The sequence below is a fragment of the Atractosteus spatula genome, chromosome 13 (assembly GCF_055471065.1).
Source record: "Atractosteus spatula isolate fAtrSpa1 chromosome 13, fAtrSpa1.hap1, whole genome shotgun sequence".
Taxonomy (NCBI): Eukaryota; Metazoa; Chordata; class Actinopteri; order Semionotiformes; family Lepisosteidae; genus Atractosteus; species Atractosteus spatula.
Window position 1 is genome coordinate 18,495,217 of NC_142718.1, and position 17,170 is coordinate 18,512,386.

A 17,170-nucleotide genomic window follows, 5' to 3' on the forward strand; every position below is an offset into this window, starting at 1 on the left:
TGCTGACGTTTGTCACAGAAGTGGCACTTTTAGCCTGGAAGCTCAGAAAGCAATTATGTGAATACTTTGTAAGACTGAAACTGTGTGGACTTAAAAATAAGCAGAAAATACGAAATAACATTTCCACCTCGGTAGCCATAAATGTTTCTTGTCAAGCTTCTCTAGTTCTGCCGTTCAAAGGCTAAACAAAGCAAACAAATACCAAGATAGACACATGAAACAGGACTAAACTCAATCCTAGGCGAGGAGGATTTTTTTCTTATCTAATTTTTTAGTTAACCAACAATAACACTACCAAGATTTTAAGCAAGATCTTCTTCCATGTCAAAATCCCTCTAGACTATGACTCTTCTCCTTGTGCCACAATCTACTTTAACAAAACATCCTTTCCCACTCAAAGACCATTCCTGCTGTTTCATTCCCTATCCTGTTACCCTCTTTTCCTTGTTCTTTTTATACATTCTCTATACATTTGGATTCCCTTCCTATCTTTTGAAACTGTCCATCTTTAAACATTCATTTTTAAATATCACCTTATTTAAAGATCTTCTAGAAAAACATCAATGAAAATTTAACCGTGGAACTTCTAGTAGATAAATTGTGATCACGTTTTAAAGCAGCTGAAGGTATATTTACAACACTAAAAGGAAGCAAATAAAAGAACTGTCAGCCCCAACACCAAAAACATGCGGCATGCGGTTTTAGGCTATTTAATCACAACAATCCAAGATACATATTTACCAAAATTACACAAATAACTATATTAGGATAATTTGCTTTATTACACATTATAACTGTAGACTGGATAGTGCTTATATAGCAGAAGCAACATCATAAATTCAGACTTTATTTTTATTACTTTATAGGATATGTTTTTCTTTCAAAATTATTTTACAGTCTATACTATTAAAATTTTATATCTACATTTTCTCCATACCTGTATTTGCTTCAAAAAAGTACCTGACTAGTATCAACAAAAAGGGTTCCTTTTGATTTTTAGGTCATTTTAGGGTGAGGTACTGTAAAAATATAAATAATATATACTAAATCAGTTTTAGTCTCATAGATTTATATATCTAAGAAATTATTTTAAGAATTTGTTTGAAATATGTATAAAAACATTTTATCTCATATAAATGTTTTCTTAAACCATTCACAATTCATTATAACCTTCAAAAACATACTGAATGTACTGTTATTTAAAATGTTTCTGAAACTATGTGAATCACTATAAAATTTGAGACATTTGTTCAACCTAATATTTCCTTACAACTCTCTGCAATAACAGCAAGGCAAAGTCTGGGGTTCTACTACACCAGTCTCTGAGCCCATGTCTTAATCACCTTACAAGGTGCAGTTGTTTTGTCCCCATTTCAAAACAGATAAACAGGAACAAGTAGTTTTCCTAAAGGGTTTACAGACATAAAGAAAGGATGGAATATCCTTCATTCATGCCTCTTCATATAGCACAACTGTGTTTCCAAGGAAGTGCTCAACATTGTTTTGCCTAATAATAAACTATGCTAAAGAAAGTGCACTGATTACAGAGCGCTCGAATCCAGGGTTTCTTAGCGCTTACAAGCCCTGTCTCCAACATGTCTAGCTGAAGTCACATCCACTGTCTTCATGTACCACAAATCATACATTTAACTCATTTCAAGTATGATATTTAAATATTAAAACCCATCTTTAGACAATCGGCAGAGGTCAAGTTTGTCGATGCAGTTATGCAGTTTATACATTCTCTCTACTCTTTAAAGTAAGGCTCCTCTCACCTCAGACTAATTTCTTACTTATACAAACCAATTACTTTCCAAAAAATGTCAGTGTTCCATCCACTTTGCTTCACACAATAATAATTCAACAGCTCTCTCTCTCATACTGTACTACTACATTCATGTATACACATATTTAGACGCTAATAAAATGAAACATGCTACAGCCAAGCTGTTGACTGGTTCTACTACCAAAAGCCTTTTAAACAGTCATTCTTTGTGTTTGTAAATGCTCAATAAACAATTTTATTTTCAATTCTGTGGGAAGTGCTGTAACTCAATCATATTTCCCCTATCTGGGTATCTCACAGAGTCTTTTTAAAGATGCTACAGCTCCATGCCAGGGTATAATCACTAGCAAATGTAGATGAAGAAATCCATAATTTATTTTATCAGCACTCAGTGTTTTATTTTTAAATTCTATTTTTGTTCCCAAGTTTTGCCTCTTCAAACATTTTTTTACAAAACTTGATGGGAGACTACTAATGCAATTGTACATGGTTGAAAAACGGAAAAAATCAAGAGATCAATGGAAAGACGATGAAGATTACAGAGTTCACTAAGCTATTGAAAATTACAAGGCATATACATCACAGAGCAAGATTTAACCAAACTTGTGGCCCTTTAAGACCACTATAATGCCAACTGCACAGTGTATTTGGGAATACACTACTGAAAGCCCATCTAATCATTTAAAATAAAATCAGAAGAAAAAACTTAAATTTCTACCTCTCTAGATTAAACCTCTGTTAAATATTTTAATTCTTTCATTTTATCATTATTATATTATTTTCAAGATAGAAAATGTATTGAAAAGAAAATACTCAATGTACAGTATGTGATCTAGATTTATCTGCTTAGTCATAACAGCTTTGCAACAAGGTTATTTGACAAATAATTAAAAATAACATTGTTTTGTACACAAAAAAGCTTAGCACTCATTAAGGAGTAATTCTCTACCAACTACACAATATGTAAAAGACACATTATTCAAACTTTTAAAGCTTTTCAACTATTTTATAAAGTTGATATAATATATTGATTAAAATACTCTCAGCAATGAAAGCATTATTTTCACTACTATTTCTATTAAACAGATTTGTAACAGAAATAGAACCATAGAAAAAAAAGGTTATTTGCAGGCATTATTGGTTTGAAAAATTATGTATAAATCTGAAAAATTATTAGACCTAACCTCTCAAGACAGAGACTTGACAGAGACTGTGGTGAATGATACTTGTTTGACTAAATAATTTCTGAGGTAAAAACAATATATTCCACATATATACACTTACAAATAATATATACAATTTTACAATCTTTCTAAATTTAGCTCTGCTTTCTATAACTTTAGCAAAGCACAAGTAATTGTAAATTAGAATTGCTACATGTTATCATTTGGTTGATGACTATATTTCAAATGATAAAACATGTTAATAATCCAGCACTGGTAAATTAAATAAAACAAGATTCACACACGAATACAGGAATCTCACTTTGATCTACATAACCAGTTCAGTTACATATCACTCTACAATACAAATGTTTTAAGTAAGAAGTCAGAATTCATCAACAGCCAGGATGCATAATTTCATATTTTAATAGTATTTTTTTTTCTCTTTTAACAATACTGAAATGCCTTCAGTTATTATTAAAATTATTGATAACAGAAGATAATATCACAAGAACCAAAACTATTTGAATTTCCAGAAAAACACTATTTTGAGGTGGAGAAAACACCTGTAACTGTATTAGAACAAAGTGAATTTAAAAACTTTCAATCCAATAAAATACAAAAACTAAATTATTAAGATACATTTCAAAAAGGTACCACTTGACCTTGTTTTCAGAACAGATAACAAAATGTGTTTAATAACATTACTTGAAAACAATTAAATACTAAGGATTTGATTTAAGATTTTAATTTACTGATCTTTAAGGTTTCCAAACTTCTGTTAAGACTAAATAATTAGAAACAGAATATCACATAAATAGCACTGACAAAGTATCCATCTTAGCAGCACTTGTAATAATATGCCACTTTTAGATAAAAGTGATTACAAATCACCTGTGCAAATTAATTTGGTTCTTAAAAACTGGATACTAAGAATGATTTATAAAAAATCACAAAAACTTATTCTGTAAGAAAACTTTTCTTAAAGATGCTTTTTCTCTTAAACTGATAAGTTTTGTATAGATATTAATTAAATATAAATTAACAGAATAACCAATTAATCATTTATTGATGTAGAAACTCATTTAAATTATATTTATATGAACATTTTTAAATGTCTTCATATTAAAATGCATTAAGAATTTTAGAATCCTCAAAATATGTATCAAAGGGCAAAAACAGACACAGAAGCAGGCTCACGGAAAATATAAAAAGCACATTCACAGGATTACAGAACTCAAGAACATTTAGGCTCTTAGACACTTATACTAGATGACCACTATTAATAATTTACATTTAAAACTGTCAAATTGTGTATTAACATTGTTAAATGTAATATCTGGTTTTAAATATCTTATAAATAGTAAAGGAAACCAGAAACCCTAATTTAAAAGCCACCTCTCAAAAATAATTAGAAAAGGCTTAATCATAAGCACTCTACCAGTGTCAGTTTTTGGTATGGAATTTGTATGGAATTGAATTAAGCGTTTATTTCAAGCACCAGTCCTCTTCTGTGGGACATTTACTCAGTTAAAAAGACTGTTTTGGGGATCACTCAATATTACTTTAACAAAGTAAAAACCAGGATATGGTTTAATCCTAACACCACTTTTCATTCCAGTAACAAAATATTACATTCTTGAGACAAGGCAAGACATTTTGTCAGTCTCATCTCTTGTAGTCTTCTTCCTATTTATGTAAACTTCATTCAAATGCTAAATCTTTCTGTCTGTGGGCTGAGTCAAATACTGTACCCCTCCCGCCCTCCCTTCCCCCACTTCCAGCACTCACACTGTACCACAAAGAAAGACACATTTTATGTATCAACACAAGGACAGAGAAGAAGTGGGAAACTCATAGGGGCATTGACTGAACAACAATTGTATGACATGCATTTAGAGCTCCAGGCAAAAGCAAGAAGGGATATAACACAAACACAATAACACAATTATCTCATAAGAAGCTTTTCTTCTAATATGTGAATTAAAAAAAATGGAAATTAATAATTAGATATGGAACTTAATCAGGAGTATCTATTTAAAAAGGAAAACAAAAAGAATGCCACTAAAAGTTGCATGCTTTTGTGAATTAATCAGATATTTTCAAGTACACACCGGGGTGTTCTTAAGTAAATATCTTGTAGATTTTTTTTATTTTGTTCTTTTTAGAACAGTGTTTAGATTTGAGACAGTGTTTCTATTGCTTTGTAGGGCCATGTGTAATTTTTTTAACTGCTCACAAGAGCATGCAAGCCTCATTAGGATAACAATATATGAAGCTCTCTTTGACACATTTCCTGCACAGTTCCTGATATTTACCGGAATTGCCAATGTAAAGGAGGAAATCAGGTCAATAAACAAAATACATAAGGCATGTGTAAATCAAATGTTGCAACGTTTAAGTTTAAAAAAATAACTTGTTTTCATTTCAGACAAAAGTACTTCTTAGTTAGAAAATTAGAAAAAAATGAAATAACCACAGTGTAGTAAGCTTGTTGTTGGTTAAAAACATTTTTAAGGGTAAAATCTTTCAATTATTGAATTTATTGTGGTGTACAACAAAAAAACACCTTGCATTTTTCATTTATTTGCACACTGCAGTTCAACCTACTCTAAACACACCATTCATTTGCTCTAAATGGGAGAAATAAAACTAAAAATATCACACACTTCTGTTTACTCAAAAACATTTACTTCATTACACATTATATATGAATTTGGGAATGGAACATTTAGGTGTACCCTTCTTTTACACCAAAGCTGAAATTATATATGTATCGGACCGCCCTTCTCTTAATTTAAATCATGATGACATGTTGAATTTGCTCTTTCAGAATAAAATTCTATGTAAAATCAATCTGGCAGCACAAACAATTTAGAGTATATGTTATTCAGAAAAAAAAGAGCAAAACAAAAAAATACTGAACTTTCGTAATAATTTCCATTAAAAATAATTAGGAAGTAGGTATGTTTGAAATTGTCTCACTGAAAACGAGGGCTCTGTCTTTAATCTAAATTGAAATCCACTAAACCACTTGAACCTTTGACAGCTCAAGTCAAGCAAATGTCATGAGATCAGATTTGTCACCCCTAACCAATGCCTGAACACAACTGATGAATCACACCTGCAAGGAGGAATTAAATCTTTTAGAATAATGTGATCCATTTTCAAGGATGAAATAACTTGATTCAAATTATTTTAGGGATGGAGGGGATGTCACACTGTGATTTCAGCCTACTACCCTTCTTAAAATTTCACAAATTGATTAAATTTCTTAACATAGTCAGATACTGTGGATGTTGAGTATATTGCCATTTCCACACTGCACTATTCTTATTAGTATTTGCATTGTCTCAATTGGAAATTATGTGATAATCCAGATTACAATTGATCAAAATAATACAGAAAATTTTTTGTGTTTTTCACATTAAAAGTGAATTCGCAAACAATTTCTTATTCACAACCTTACAAAATTACCCCTTAATAAAAAACACCTTATTTGACTCATTATGTTGCCTTAACATATAGCAAACAACTTGTAACAAGTCAATAGCTCTATTGTCTGAGTGTTGTTTCAGCATACTCACTTTTTATTATAGAAATGTGGCACTTTCCTTTAAGATACATAAAAGATTAACAAGCTATACGTTGCTGTGGCAACAAACGTATTTACTGATATTCTTAACTTCCACAATCTAACTTATTTTAAGACGCAATTTCCACTAAACGTCTCAAGACACTTTCGAAAATGGTAAAAGGTGTGGCATTGTTTTCTTTTAATAATTCAATTGTTTTGCTTTGTTAAAAAATTCAATTCTAATTCACTTTTTAGTGCAACACCACACATACACAATAATTAAAAGACAACGGTAACAGAGAATTGAAAGCCTCAGAAGGATTATATTCAAGTGCAATTTCATTGTAAATAAAGGAGTGAACACCTCACAAATTGTTTAAACAAAATCACCTGAAGTAACGCTAAAACTGAAAAATGCTTGTGTGTGTGCATATATAAACTAAATGTATATTATAAATATATTTCAAAGCAAAGTTCTGGGAAATTTATATTTTCTCAGTAAGCTGAGTTACTTTATTATTGACACAAATTATTCTAATCAATATTTTAAAAGTATTTCAAGTAACACCTACGGATGTACCCATTTTAAAGAAAACTAAATATTTACTGACATAAAATACACAGCATGTGCACACACATACAGCTCCAAAGATACGACTGGGAACACACCTTTGTCAGCCACAAGGTGTCCAGGCATTGTAACCCCAGACATTGCCTATCATTTATTATAATTATCACTCTATTATTTCATACACTTAATCATCATTCTTCATTTTTACAAAGAAATGTTTTTACATTGACACTGTTAATTTCATACTTCACATCAAAGAATAGACTTGATGTTAATGCTATCTTAATCAACAATACAAAAACAGATTTTCACCACAGAGAGAAATGTCCACTTTTCAGTTTCATACACATGGGCTAAAGTCCTGATCTGCATTCAGCTGGATGTATGGAACTGAATCCTAAACGTCTTTAAAGGTCTGAAGCGAACAGCGTTGGAATATGTGTTTTAAAGAGACCAAGATAAGTGACCTGGCCTACATCTTTCACCGCCATGGAGCACTCCTTACCAATGAGGCAATGAGCAAGCACTCCACTCGCACTCTCTGAATGAGTAATCCAACAGTCGCCACCCTATCAGGCCTGTTTGTGCCATTACAGCTGCCATGCTTCCTTTTAAACCTGGGCTTTGGCCATTTTAAAAAGAATTACATGGTGTACTTTACACAGGAACAGCACAAATGTCATTCGCAGAGGGACGAGGAAAAGATGTTCTCTACAAGAATTTACAAACTTTCCTCAAATGTCCTTTTGAAAAAAAAAAAACGTTATGCTGTATATTCAGCAGTTCATCGTTCCAGAAGCCGTTTCACCCAACATATTTTATTTGAATATATTTTAAACAGCAACTAAAATATTGTATTTCAAGGGACAAACGTTATTACAGCAGTATATCAATCTGCAGTAATAATATTTTCAAAGACATAAAATAATTCGAAAAATATACACCACAAGCTATATGCACACAAGTGCCGGAAAAAGTTACAGCATGGCAAAATAGTAACTTTCACGACAGTTATTTGTTCTTTATTTTTCTCAACACTACGTGCTAAAAAATGAATGAAAAAGCGTTCATCTTAATTTTTAGAAAACAAAGCTCCATATCAACAATTGAGTGAATTTAAAATGTGACTACATGTCGTAAAATCACCATTTCGCTAAAAAAGTCAGTATGTCTTGATAAATCATTAAACTGCGTCACAGACCACTCTAAAATAATACTACGATATATGATCTTATTATAGAACACACCTCAAAAGAATGCTACATGGCATTATGGAACGCTGTGTAATTCCGCTGAATGTACTGTATAATGCTCGCACTTCCACACACCGCTCCCTGCTTTAATATTAGAGTGTGTTTCAATATTATGTTTCTATCTTTTTTAATTGTAAAATAAAGTATCCGTTGAAAGTTTCCTACATTTAGAGCGAGGCCCACCGGTACTATGAGTATAGTTTCGCACATTGACCACTAAGGACTGTTCCACCACAACAGTTTACACATCTTTTAGAACGAGTGTTTCCTTTTCCTATTTTCATAGAAAATAATTTTCTATTCTGTTCTTGCACCACATTTCTTGCGTAGAGTAATGGTCTTTTAAGAATGCTTTAAAAACATATACGTTAAACTTAAAATTCAACATTTGCATTCCAGTGTATTGCGTCTTTGGGTAAAAAATACTTAAGTCTTCCTGCTGCACAAAAATTAAAGAATATATACACCAGGTTGGTGGAAATCACTGTTGGATACATATATTTAGGAAAATGTCTGCAAGTTACATGACTGGTTTAAAACGTATGTGTGTTTGTAAATGTTACCTTACATATACATCAAAATGAAAAATAAACTAAATACCGTAACTAGCATGTTCAAGCAATCAGCTTTGTGCACATGGGTTCGAAATAGTTCCAAGTGTGTCGGAAAAAGATTTTCCGAAAAACAATTCTTTGAGTGTGTACCATTATTTAAACCTTAATAACAAACTTAATACTTGCTCATTGTCTGTTCTTGGTTTGCAAAACAATGGGTGGTGGGTTTATAAAAACAAGAAACAAACACATAAGTAAATATAAGCACTCTTTATAAAACAGGGTAACAAACAAAAGAATGTAACAATTACTTCTAGAAACATGTTTAGGCGTTCCAACAGGAAGTATTTCATTAAGCTGTTTTGCTACCGTTTTTCGTTTAAGAATTATGTTTCTTCTTACATTCAACAACCAATGAAAATACAAATAGTTATAAGAGTAGAAAACTAGTCATTTACAGTTTATTTCAAACATCAGGCTATTGAAAGAAGGCTTAAACGTTATCGACGCACGTAAACAATACCTCAGGGTTACATAATGAAACCATTATTTAGCAAAACAACAAAAACGTGGCCATATTCTAACTGTATATTCACCGTCGCATGTAGGCAGAGCACAGAATGATATTTTCACAGTTTATTAAAAAAAAAAGTACATAAATACTGCATATCGTTACCTTAGTTTTTTTGGAACAGAATAGTCTACCTCAATCACCTTCCCGTGCAATTCGACTTTGCCTGTGGGGAAGAAAATATAAATATATAATAACAATGAAAAGGTGAATTAAATGTACATCAGAGATACGGTGTGGGAAAGCTATCTATTTCTGTAAAGTTTTTCAAATTGAATTTATTTTTTAAATGACATGAACAGGTTTTGCTCCTTAACTCCGCATATCCGAAAACAGGGAGACTCAAACTTATAAACAGGAAAACTTGGGGAAAAAACTTCTTGAAAAATAAAACATTCGCGTTAAAGCACTCTATACACAGAGGCGGTGTATATTAGGAGTTTGACAAACAAATCTGAAAAAAATTTTAATTAAAAAATTAGAAAAGCGGCGCCAAAAGGGGCTGATGAGCTCATATTTAAAAACTCACAATGAAGGACGGGCAGCCATGCTTTCCACTCCCACCTCCCACTTAGCGAAAGGGATAGATTTTTTTTTTCAAAAAATAATAATAAGAGATCTAAAAGGTAAGGCAACCAAGAAGACTCCAGTCTTCTTCACTACACAAGCTTATTTTCCCCTGCCTGTTGATAACGTTGTGATTTAATTAGACTATGGACAGGGGCTAAAATGTATTTTTCTCTTTTCGGTGCGATTGTGCATAAGTGGCCTGGCGCAGCTCGGAATTGAGTCTCACCTCGTCCCCCCAGCTACCTGTTTATCAGCAATTTCCTCCGGACCCCCATCACCTACCTACAGGACACCTCGTAAAAACATACCCAGGCATCAGTGCAACAAGGATGTGGCACCTTCTTTCCGGTTACTTTCCCTGGGTCTTTTCAATAAAATCAAGACAAAAAATAACTGAAAAATAATTATGCCTACCGAGCATCAGACCATCCCATGTATTTCTATGGGTGATTGCTAAGTAGCGCCCTTGAAGGCTAAAGTGACTTTAACATCTCTGTGTTTTGTGCGTTAGTGGGGCTGCGGATTGTGTTCTTTTTCGTTTTATTAACTCAGAATGCATTGGCTGATCTTCAGTTTGTTCCATTTTGTGGACCGTGAGTTACTTACTATCTGAACTCGGGCACTGATGTAACACACCACATACGCCGTCCCGAGCTGGATTCAGCTGTGGTCTCCCCTACTTTATATCTTTTCCAGGAATTATTTCTCCGATTTCTTTTTAGGGAAATATGGCATGAGGAAGGACTGGGTGCTCTACGAAGTTTAAGATGCACTTACCAGACAAAGTCTCAATGGCTTTAATGGCCCAGTTTTGGTCGGGGAAATCCACGAAGGCATAGCCGGACTTGAGCAGAACCTGATCGGCTAGAGGGAGCTTCCTCTCCCCGAAGAGCTGCTTCAAGTCTTCGACAGTGACTGAAGGGCTCAGGTTCCCGATGTATAGTTTGTTCATGATCCAAAAGAAAATCCCGAGATGGAACCAAAATTGGAGGAAAAAATCCAGGAAAAATGCAAAAGTAAAAAAAAAAGAAAAAATAAAAAAGAGAAAAAACCTGCAAAAAAAGCAGCAATCGCCCCCCAAATCCACTCGACCCCCCAGCTCCAACTACGCTCTTGGCCAAACACTCTTGACTGGGGTAGAAAAAAAGTGTCGCTACGACGCTACTCGAGAGCTTACAAGCACCGCCTCTAAATAAAATCTGCCTTAAAATATCAGAAAAAAATGTTTGCAGCCCGGACGTGTTTGTGGATACAGCATCAATGCTCAGATCTATCTGGCATGTAGATGCCAAGTGGCACCAAGATCGCAGTAGTGACCCGGTGTGAATTAATCAATGGGTGGGATGAAGTGGCACCAGGGTTCTTCTTTCAAACCTTAAATAGAGCTAGTGCTGGTGATAGCCTACTTTAGTACCCAAAGAAAATGAGTGTGACTGGTATTAATGTGTGGTAGGGACAGCGCTGGCAGAAACTAGAGACCAGTTTGCACGCTCATGACCCCCTCACCCCCATTCCCCCACAAGAACATTCAAATACATATAATACAAAAAAGAAATGGCGACCTTTTCTACATATGACATATAAACCATATTTCACCTGCGTTTCTCTTCGAGAACGTACTTCCCAGGACATTGCTGTTTAAACCCCTCTTCCCATACTGTGACAATGACAGTCTTTACCTACTCTTAAATTGAGGGAGGTAGTAATTTCTGTAAGTGTTTTGGCAGCTAGGGACTTCGGAACCATGAACAAGGATAGAAATGATACTGCTGGCGCTAGTTGATTTTGCCATTGAATGCTTTTTCCTTTATATTCGCTCTGTGCGTCTTGCACGGTTTGTCAATCCTTTTGAAGACTAGATTGATTGAAAGGGAAAGAGGCCGGGTTTCTCACATGAATGAGGCTTCAACCAGCCACTCCGAGAAGCTGAACACAAGCTAGGTAGTGGGGGGGGAGGGTGGACTAGCACTTCTCTCAAGCTGCAAAGCACGCCTCCCCGCATGGTAAGTTAACTGACAGGCTGCTGGTAGTTAAACTGGAACATTGAGAACCCTACGAGAGCTCTTAAGTTTGTGCGCAAACTGAAAACAAACGTATAAGCTTTTCCTTTGAGAGGGAGAATAGAAAACTCTAAAGGACATCTTATAAGGTCTTCCTGTTGTTTTATGCTTTCTGAAAAATTAATTTTCCCCCTTAGATCAAGATTTATCGAAATATTTTCAGGTTTTATTATTACACGCTTCTCTAGGTCCGAGCTTTGATTTTTCTTACCCAAACAATTTGAATATCTCAGAGAACAACAATCCACTTAGTTGCTGTTAGTGCGAAACGATTAGGGTTTGTTTAACGTCTTCGTAATAATTGAATAGGTGTTTTGATATTTTGGGGAGGCATTGTGCATCTCAATACGAGTAAATAATCGTGATATAAGTGTGAATCAGACATGGAATAAAATGTATTTATAACTAAATCAGTCGGACGTATACCTACCTCTGTTAACGCGTCAAAATTTCAGTTCAAGGGATGAAGCACTGGAGATGGTGGCTAAAAATACCGCAAAATCGTGACCACAGTAGACGTTTATTTGTTGTTGGCGATTATCACCATTGCCTCTTCTTTCCTAACAAAGCAGAGGCATTATAAATGGTATTTGGAAAAAAATGTAATTTAGCATAAAGCCATTTAGAATGGCCAGACGTCTTTCACCAACTGAAAGGGCCAATTTGATGTAATTTGTATAGCCAGGTCTTCAACATAGTCATATTAACAGTCAGCAAATGTAAATGATAGGATTCAAATTTGTCATTGCGTCTATTCTACCTCCTAAAAAGATCGGATTATAAAACTGAGAAAATACACATTATGGTTTAGGAAAAATTGTAGCAGTGTCTATTTTCAGACACAACTCGTCAACTTCCTGTGAAAAAGCATTGGTATTTCCAGTCAAGAATTTGAGCGATGAGCAGAATGACTACTGCTTGCTGTGCTAATTAATTGCACACGCTGATAAAATGTAAAATCAGTAATAACTTGTCTTGAACGCGTGATTTGGTATAAGGGGCAATTCGTTTTCTAAATTTGTACATTTGCAAAACAGATTTCACAGAACTGGGGATATCTGCTGCTTTGTCCCGGGTGTTTCGAAACCCGCTCTGCTTGTAGAATCCCTGGACAGGGAAGACATGAGCAGAACAAGAATGAGAAATTCTGAGAGCGTCTTAGAGTCTTTCACCGCCTCTCGGTTTTCTCAAGTACCTAAACATCTAATAGCCCTTCGTTACCGTGGTAATAGTTCTTCACTGCACTGAACGCAGGAAATAGACAATTTTTCCTACAGTTACCGACTGAACGAGCGCAGAGCACTAGACCCAGACTTACACCTTCTCCCGCTGTGACTTGTTCTCTCTCTTATTGACAGTCTACCATAAGGACACTTATTTTTTTGTCCTGTACTACATTACACAATTAAAGAATCACCTGAAAATGATCATTAAATACCGACTGACAGCTTTCTCTAGAGGAACAAAACATTAAGGTGTCATCGAAGATACTCATAAACTCCAGATCGTGATACAGATGCAGGGCCCATAAAACTGCTTGAAAAGCACCGAATTCAAACCGATACCTCAGACAGGTTTTTCAGGTGAAAATGGTTTTCGGTCGTATTTAAGTTGAGGAATACATTTTGAATAGTGGTACAAGCAATCATTCTTGCATGGTCAAGATTGTACTTACATACAAAGTGTTTTCAGCATTATTTCTGAACTAAAATTAAATTGAGCATTTTAAATGCGGCAGTATGGCTTTATAAAAAAAATGGAAAACAATAGAAGAGCTCTTTACATAATGAAGCTGCCATCTTATAGCTTAACATTAGGTGGATTTTAAGAGTAAATTAAACAGTAACAAAACGTTACTGTTCATGTTAAATACACGCATTATTGAGTGAAGTTGACTAAAATTAATTCAAAAGTATAAAATTGAGAAGACGTGTGGTTTGAGGTTTTATGCTGTACGTACTTTTGTACCTATACGTCAGGAGAACGTAAGACTTAATGGCTGTAAAACTTAAATTAGTTCAATGTCAACACTTTCATAGTTAATTGACCATTTTTTTAATATGAAATCGACAGTTATTGTGTTTTGTAGCTCATTAGAAACTAGCCTTTGTCAATTAACTCATTTTACCATTGTGCTGAACTAATTGAACTAGCGCAGGAGGACTGAAAATCGCGCACGTCTCCCTTCAAGACTTTCCCTGTCAAGCTGTCCGGGGCTTTCCACAGCGTTACGGCGGACTTTGTATCGAGGAGAACTGATTACGCTTTCACGAAGTTGCACTGTGTGCTTTTTGTAGTCGCTCTTCCCTTATTCCTTGAGGGTGTGAAGATTTCACGGACTCCCCTGTAAAACCACAGCCACCTGACATGCCACGGGAGTCGCTGTTACACAGCAAGATGACAACATTCTGACCAAACCATTTGTTGGTGGTCACTTGGTTACATTTTTTTTTCTATTCCTTTATTTTACTAGCTAAGTCTCTTGGGAGAAAAAAAAACAACGACGCATCTAGAGGCGCAGGGCGTTTACTGAAGCAATTTGAATGATACCTTCCATGCACCTTCACTGGTTTTAGCTTTAATAACTGTGCTGAATCGTTACAAAATAATTAAAATCAAACTTATTAATATTCGATATCAAGAGTGCCTTGCAAAATTATTCAGACGTGATAAATCTTTTGCTTAATATTTTTTTTTCAAAACCTGAATGTAAATTGAAGACCCCTAAGGGTAACATAAGATAGGGTAAATGTGTGCAGAAGCTAAAGAAAAAAACTGAGATATGTCTTTTGCTTTGAGACTCCTGAACTCAGTATTTGGTGAAATCACCTTTGGCAACAGTTACAGCCCTAATCTGCACATTCTTCTTGGCAGACTTTCTCAAGCTCTCTCAAGATACTTGAGGATCATTTATAGACAGCTGTTTTCAAGTTTTGATAAAAATAGTGGAATTTTCACCTGTTTTAACTCTTCACTAGACTGAACCAAATTTTCTTAAATAATTTACTTGTACTTTGCTCTGTTTTCCTTCAATCATGAAAAGCTTTCTAGCCCCAGTTAAGAAGAAGCATCCCCTTAAAGTGATGCAGTCACCACCATGACTGCAAGGATGGTGTTTGCCTGAAGATGGACTGTGTTAGCTCTTCACCAAAGTACTTGTCGTTAAGACACAAAAAGTTCCACTGTGATCTCATCTGACCACATTTTTACACGATCACCCAGGTGCTCTGTTGCAAACTCCATGCAGGATATGAAAGGTGTTTTTCACTTTTTCGCTGCTATATAGTGGAGCTTTGTGGAATGACCAGGATATTGCGGACTGATGCACATTTTATCCCATCTCAGCCACTGGGATATGTAGCCTTTTCAAAGTTAAAGTACTCGCAGCATCATCCCACACCAGTTCCACCTGGATGCTCGGCTTGATCTAGGGAGTGTCTGGGCAGTAAGATGTACCTGACGAATTGTATTGTTCTTATAGGGATATTCAGAAACCTCAGCATTTTTTGTAACCTTCTCCTGATGTGCTTATCACAGACTTAATCCCTGCCTTACCTTGCTTCTTAGTCTGCATGGTTGAGTCTTTGCTTGAAATTCACTCCCTGACCAAGGAACCACACAAAGACAGGTATTTCAACTAATTGTGTGGGTCGTTAATGTAATTTTGAACACATTTAGGAATGCCACAGCAAATGTTTTGAATACTTAAGCATAATGGTGACCTTAATATTAAGAGCAAAAAAAGGAAAATCTTAAAATGACTAAAATCAATCTCAGAATTTAAATCCAAATGAGTATGCATTTTACATAATATAGAGAAAAAAACAAAGTCAGAATAAACATGAACTTAGGCAGCTGCCCCAATACATCTCAAAGAAATTATTATACAAAGAGTTAGTGAGCTCAGCAGTTCCAGACTTCTTGCAGTTATTGTTTAAAGAGATATGCAACCAAATACTGAATTTTACACTTTTTAGAGTGAAGGTGTACTTATACTTATGGTCACTTGAAATCATTGGATTTCATTAGCAAGGAAAATATTTTATTTTTACAACTTATTCATATTAATCTCAGGATTATATATATAAATTCCTTGAATTAATGCAAAAAGTAGGCTTTGATTTTGAGGTGTCAATACTTTTGGAGGACACTTATTCTTTCTGTTGAAGTAAAGAGCCTGTTTCTGTAATTTGTCTAATTAGCTCTACAGTTCTGCACAATAAACAAAGGTTAACCACACTTCCGTGTTTAAAATTAAATATCACAGCAGGCATTTTAATCATTCAAAGCATATGGGTTCAGAACAATTGAATATATAATCCTGTTCATAGACATTAATATTGACTTCAGCTACTGACAAGTCTTTACAGGATCTAAAATGTTGGTATTGTATATGGTAGAGGTGATTCTGGAAATCGAAATTCTTCCACACCTCTAATTAATACCATTAACTATGACACAATGTTTTGGCATTTTTCTCCTGTACCCAAAAAACACTCTGCATAGATATACGATGTTCCATGGAATGTGGTTTTATACACCCACAGCAAGAAAACACTGTGTACAAAGTACTGTTTTTCAATCTGTAAAACAGCCTGGGTAGATTAACATTATCTTCAGAAATTGTGAATGACAAGATTTATTCCAGCAGCCAGCAGCCATATCACCCTGCAACTGACAACTGACAACTGGCAACCTACTGAAGCTAAGCAGGTGTGAGCCTGGTCAGTACCTGGATGGGAAACCTCCTGGGAAACACTAAGGTTGCTGCTGGAAGAGGTGTTAGTGGGGCCAGCAGGGGTGCTCACCCTGCAGTCCATGTGGGTCCTAATGCCCCAGTATAGTGATGTGAATGCTATACTGTAAAAAAAAAAAAAGGCACCATCCTTTGGATGAGATGTAAAACTGAGGTCCTGACTCTATGTGGTCATTAAAAATCCCAGGGTCTTTTTTAGAAAAGATTAGGGGTGTAACCCTGGTCTCCTGGCCAAATTTCCCATTAGCTTTAACCAATTGTGGCCTCCTAATAACCCTATCTATAAATTGGCTACATAACTCTGTTCTC

General features: G+C 34.9%; 1 protein-coding gene across 3 annotated transcripts in view; it reads right to left on the bottom strand.

Annotated features, from left to right (window-relative positions):
• Positions 1-11,183, bottom strand: part of igf2bp2a (insulin-like growth factor 2 mRNA binding protein 2a) — a 102,795-nt gene extending 91,612 nt beyond the window's left edge. For all 3 annotated transcript variants that reach the window (XM_088930238.1, XM_088930241.1, XM_088930239.1), the window contains exons 1-2: positions 10,823-11,183; positions 9,581-9,641 (exon numbers count right to left, since the gene is read on the bottom strand). In XM_088930238.1, the coding sequence (XP_088786364.1) occupies positions 9,581-9,641; positions 10,823-10,997 (236 nt within the window). In that variant the 5' untranslated portion in view covers positions 10,998-11,183. The remainder of the gene's footprint in view (positions 1-9,580; positions 9,642-10,822) is intronic.
• Positions 11,184-17,170: the final 5,987 nt, after the last annotated feature.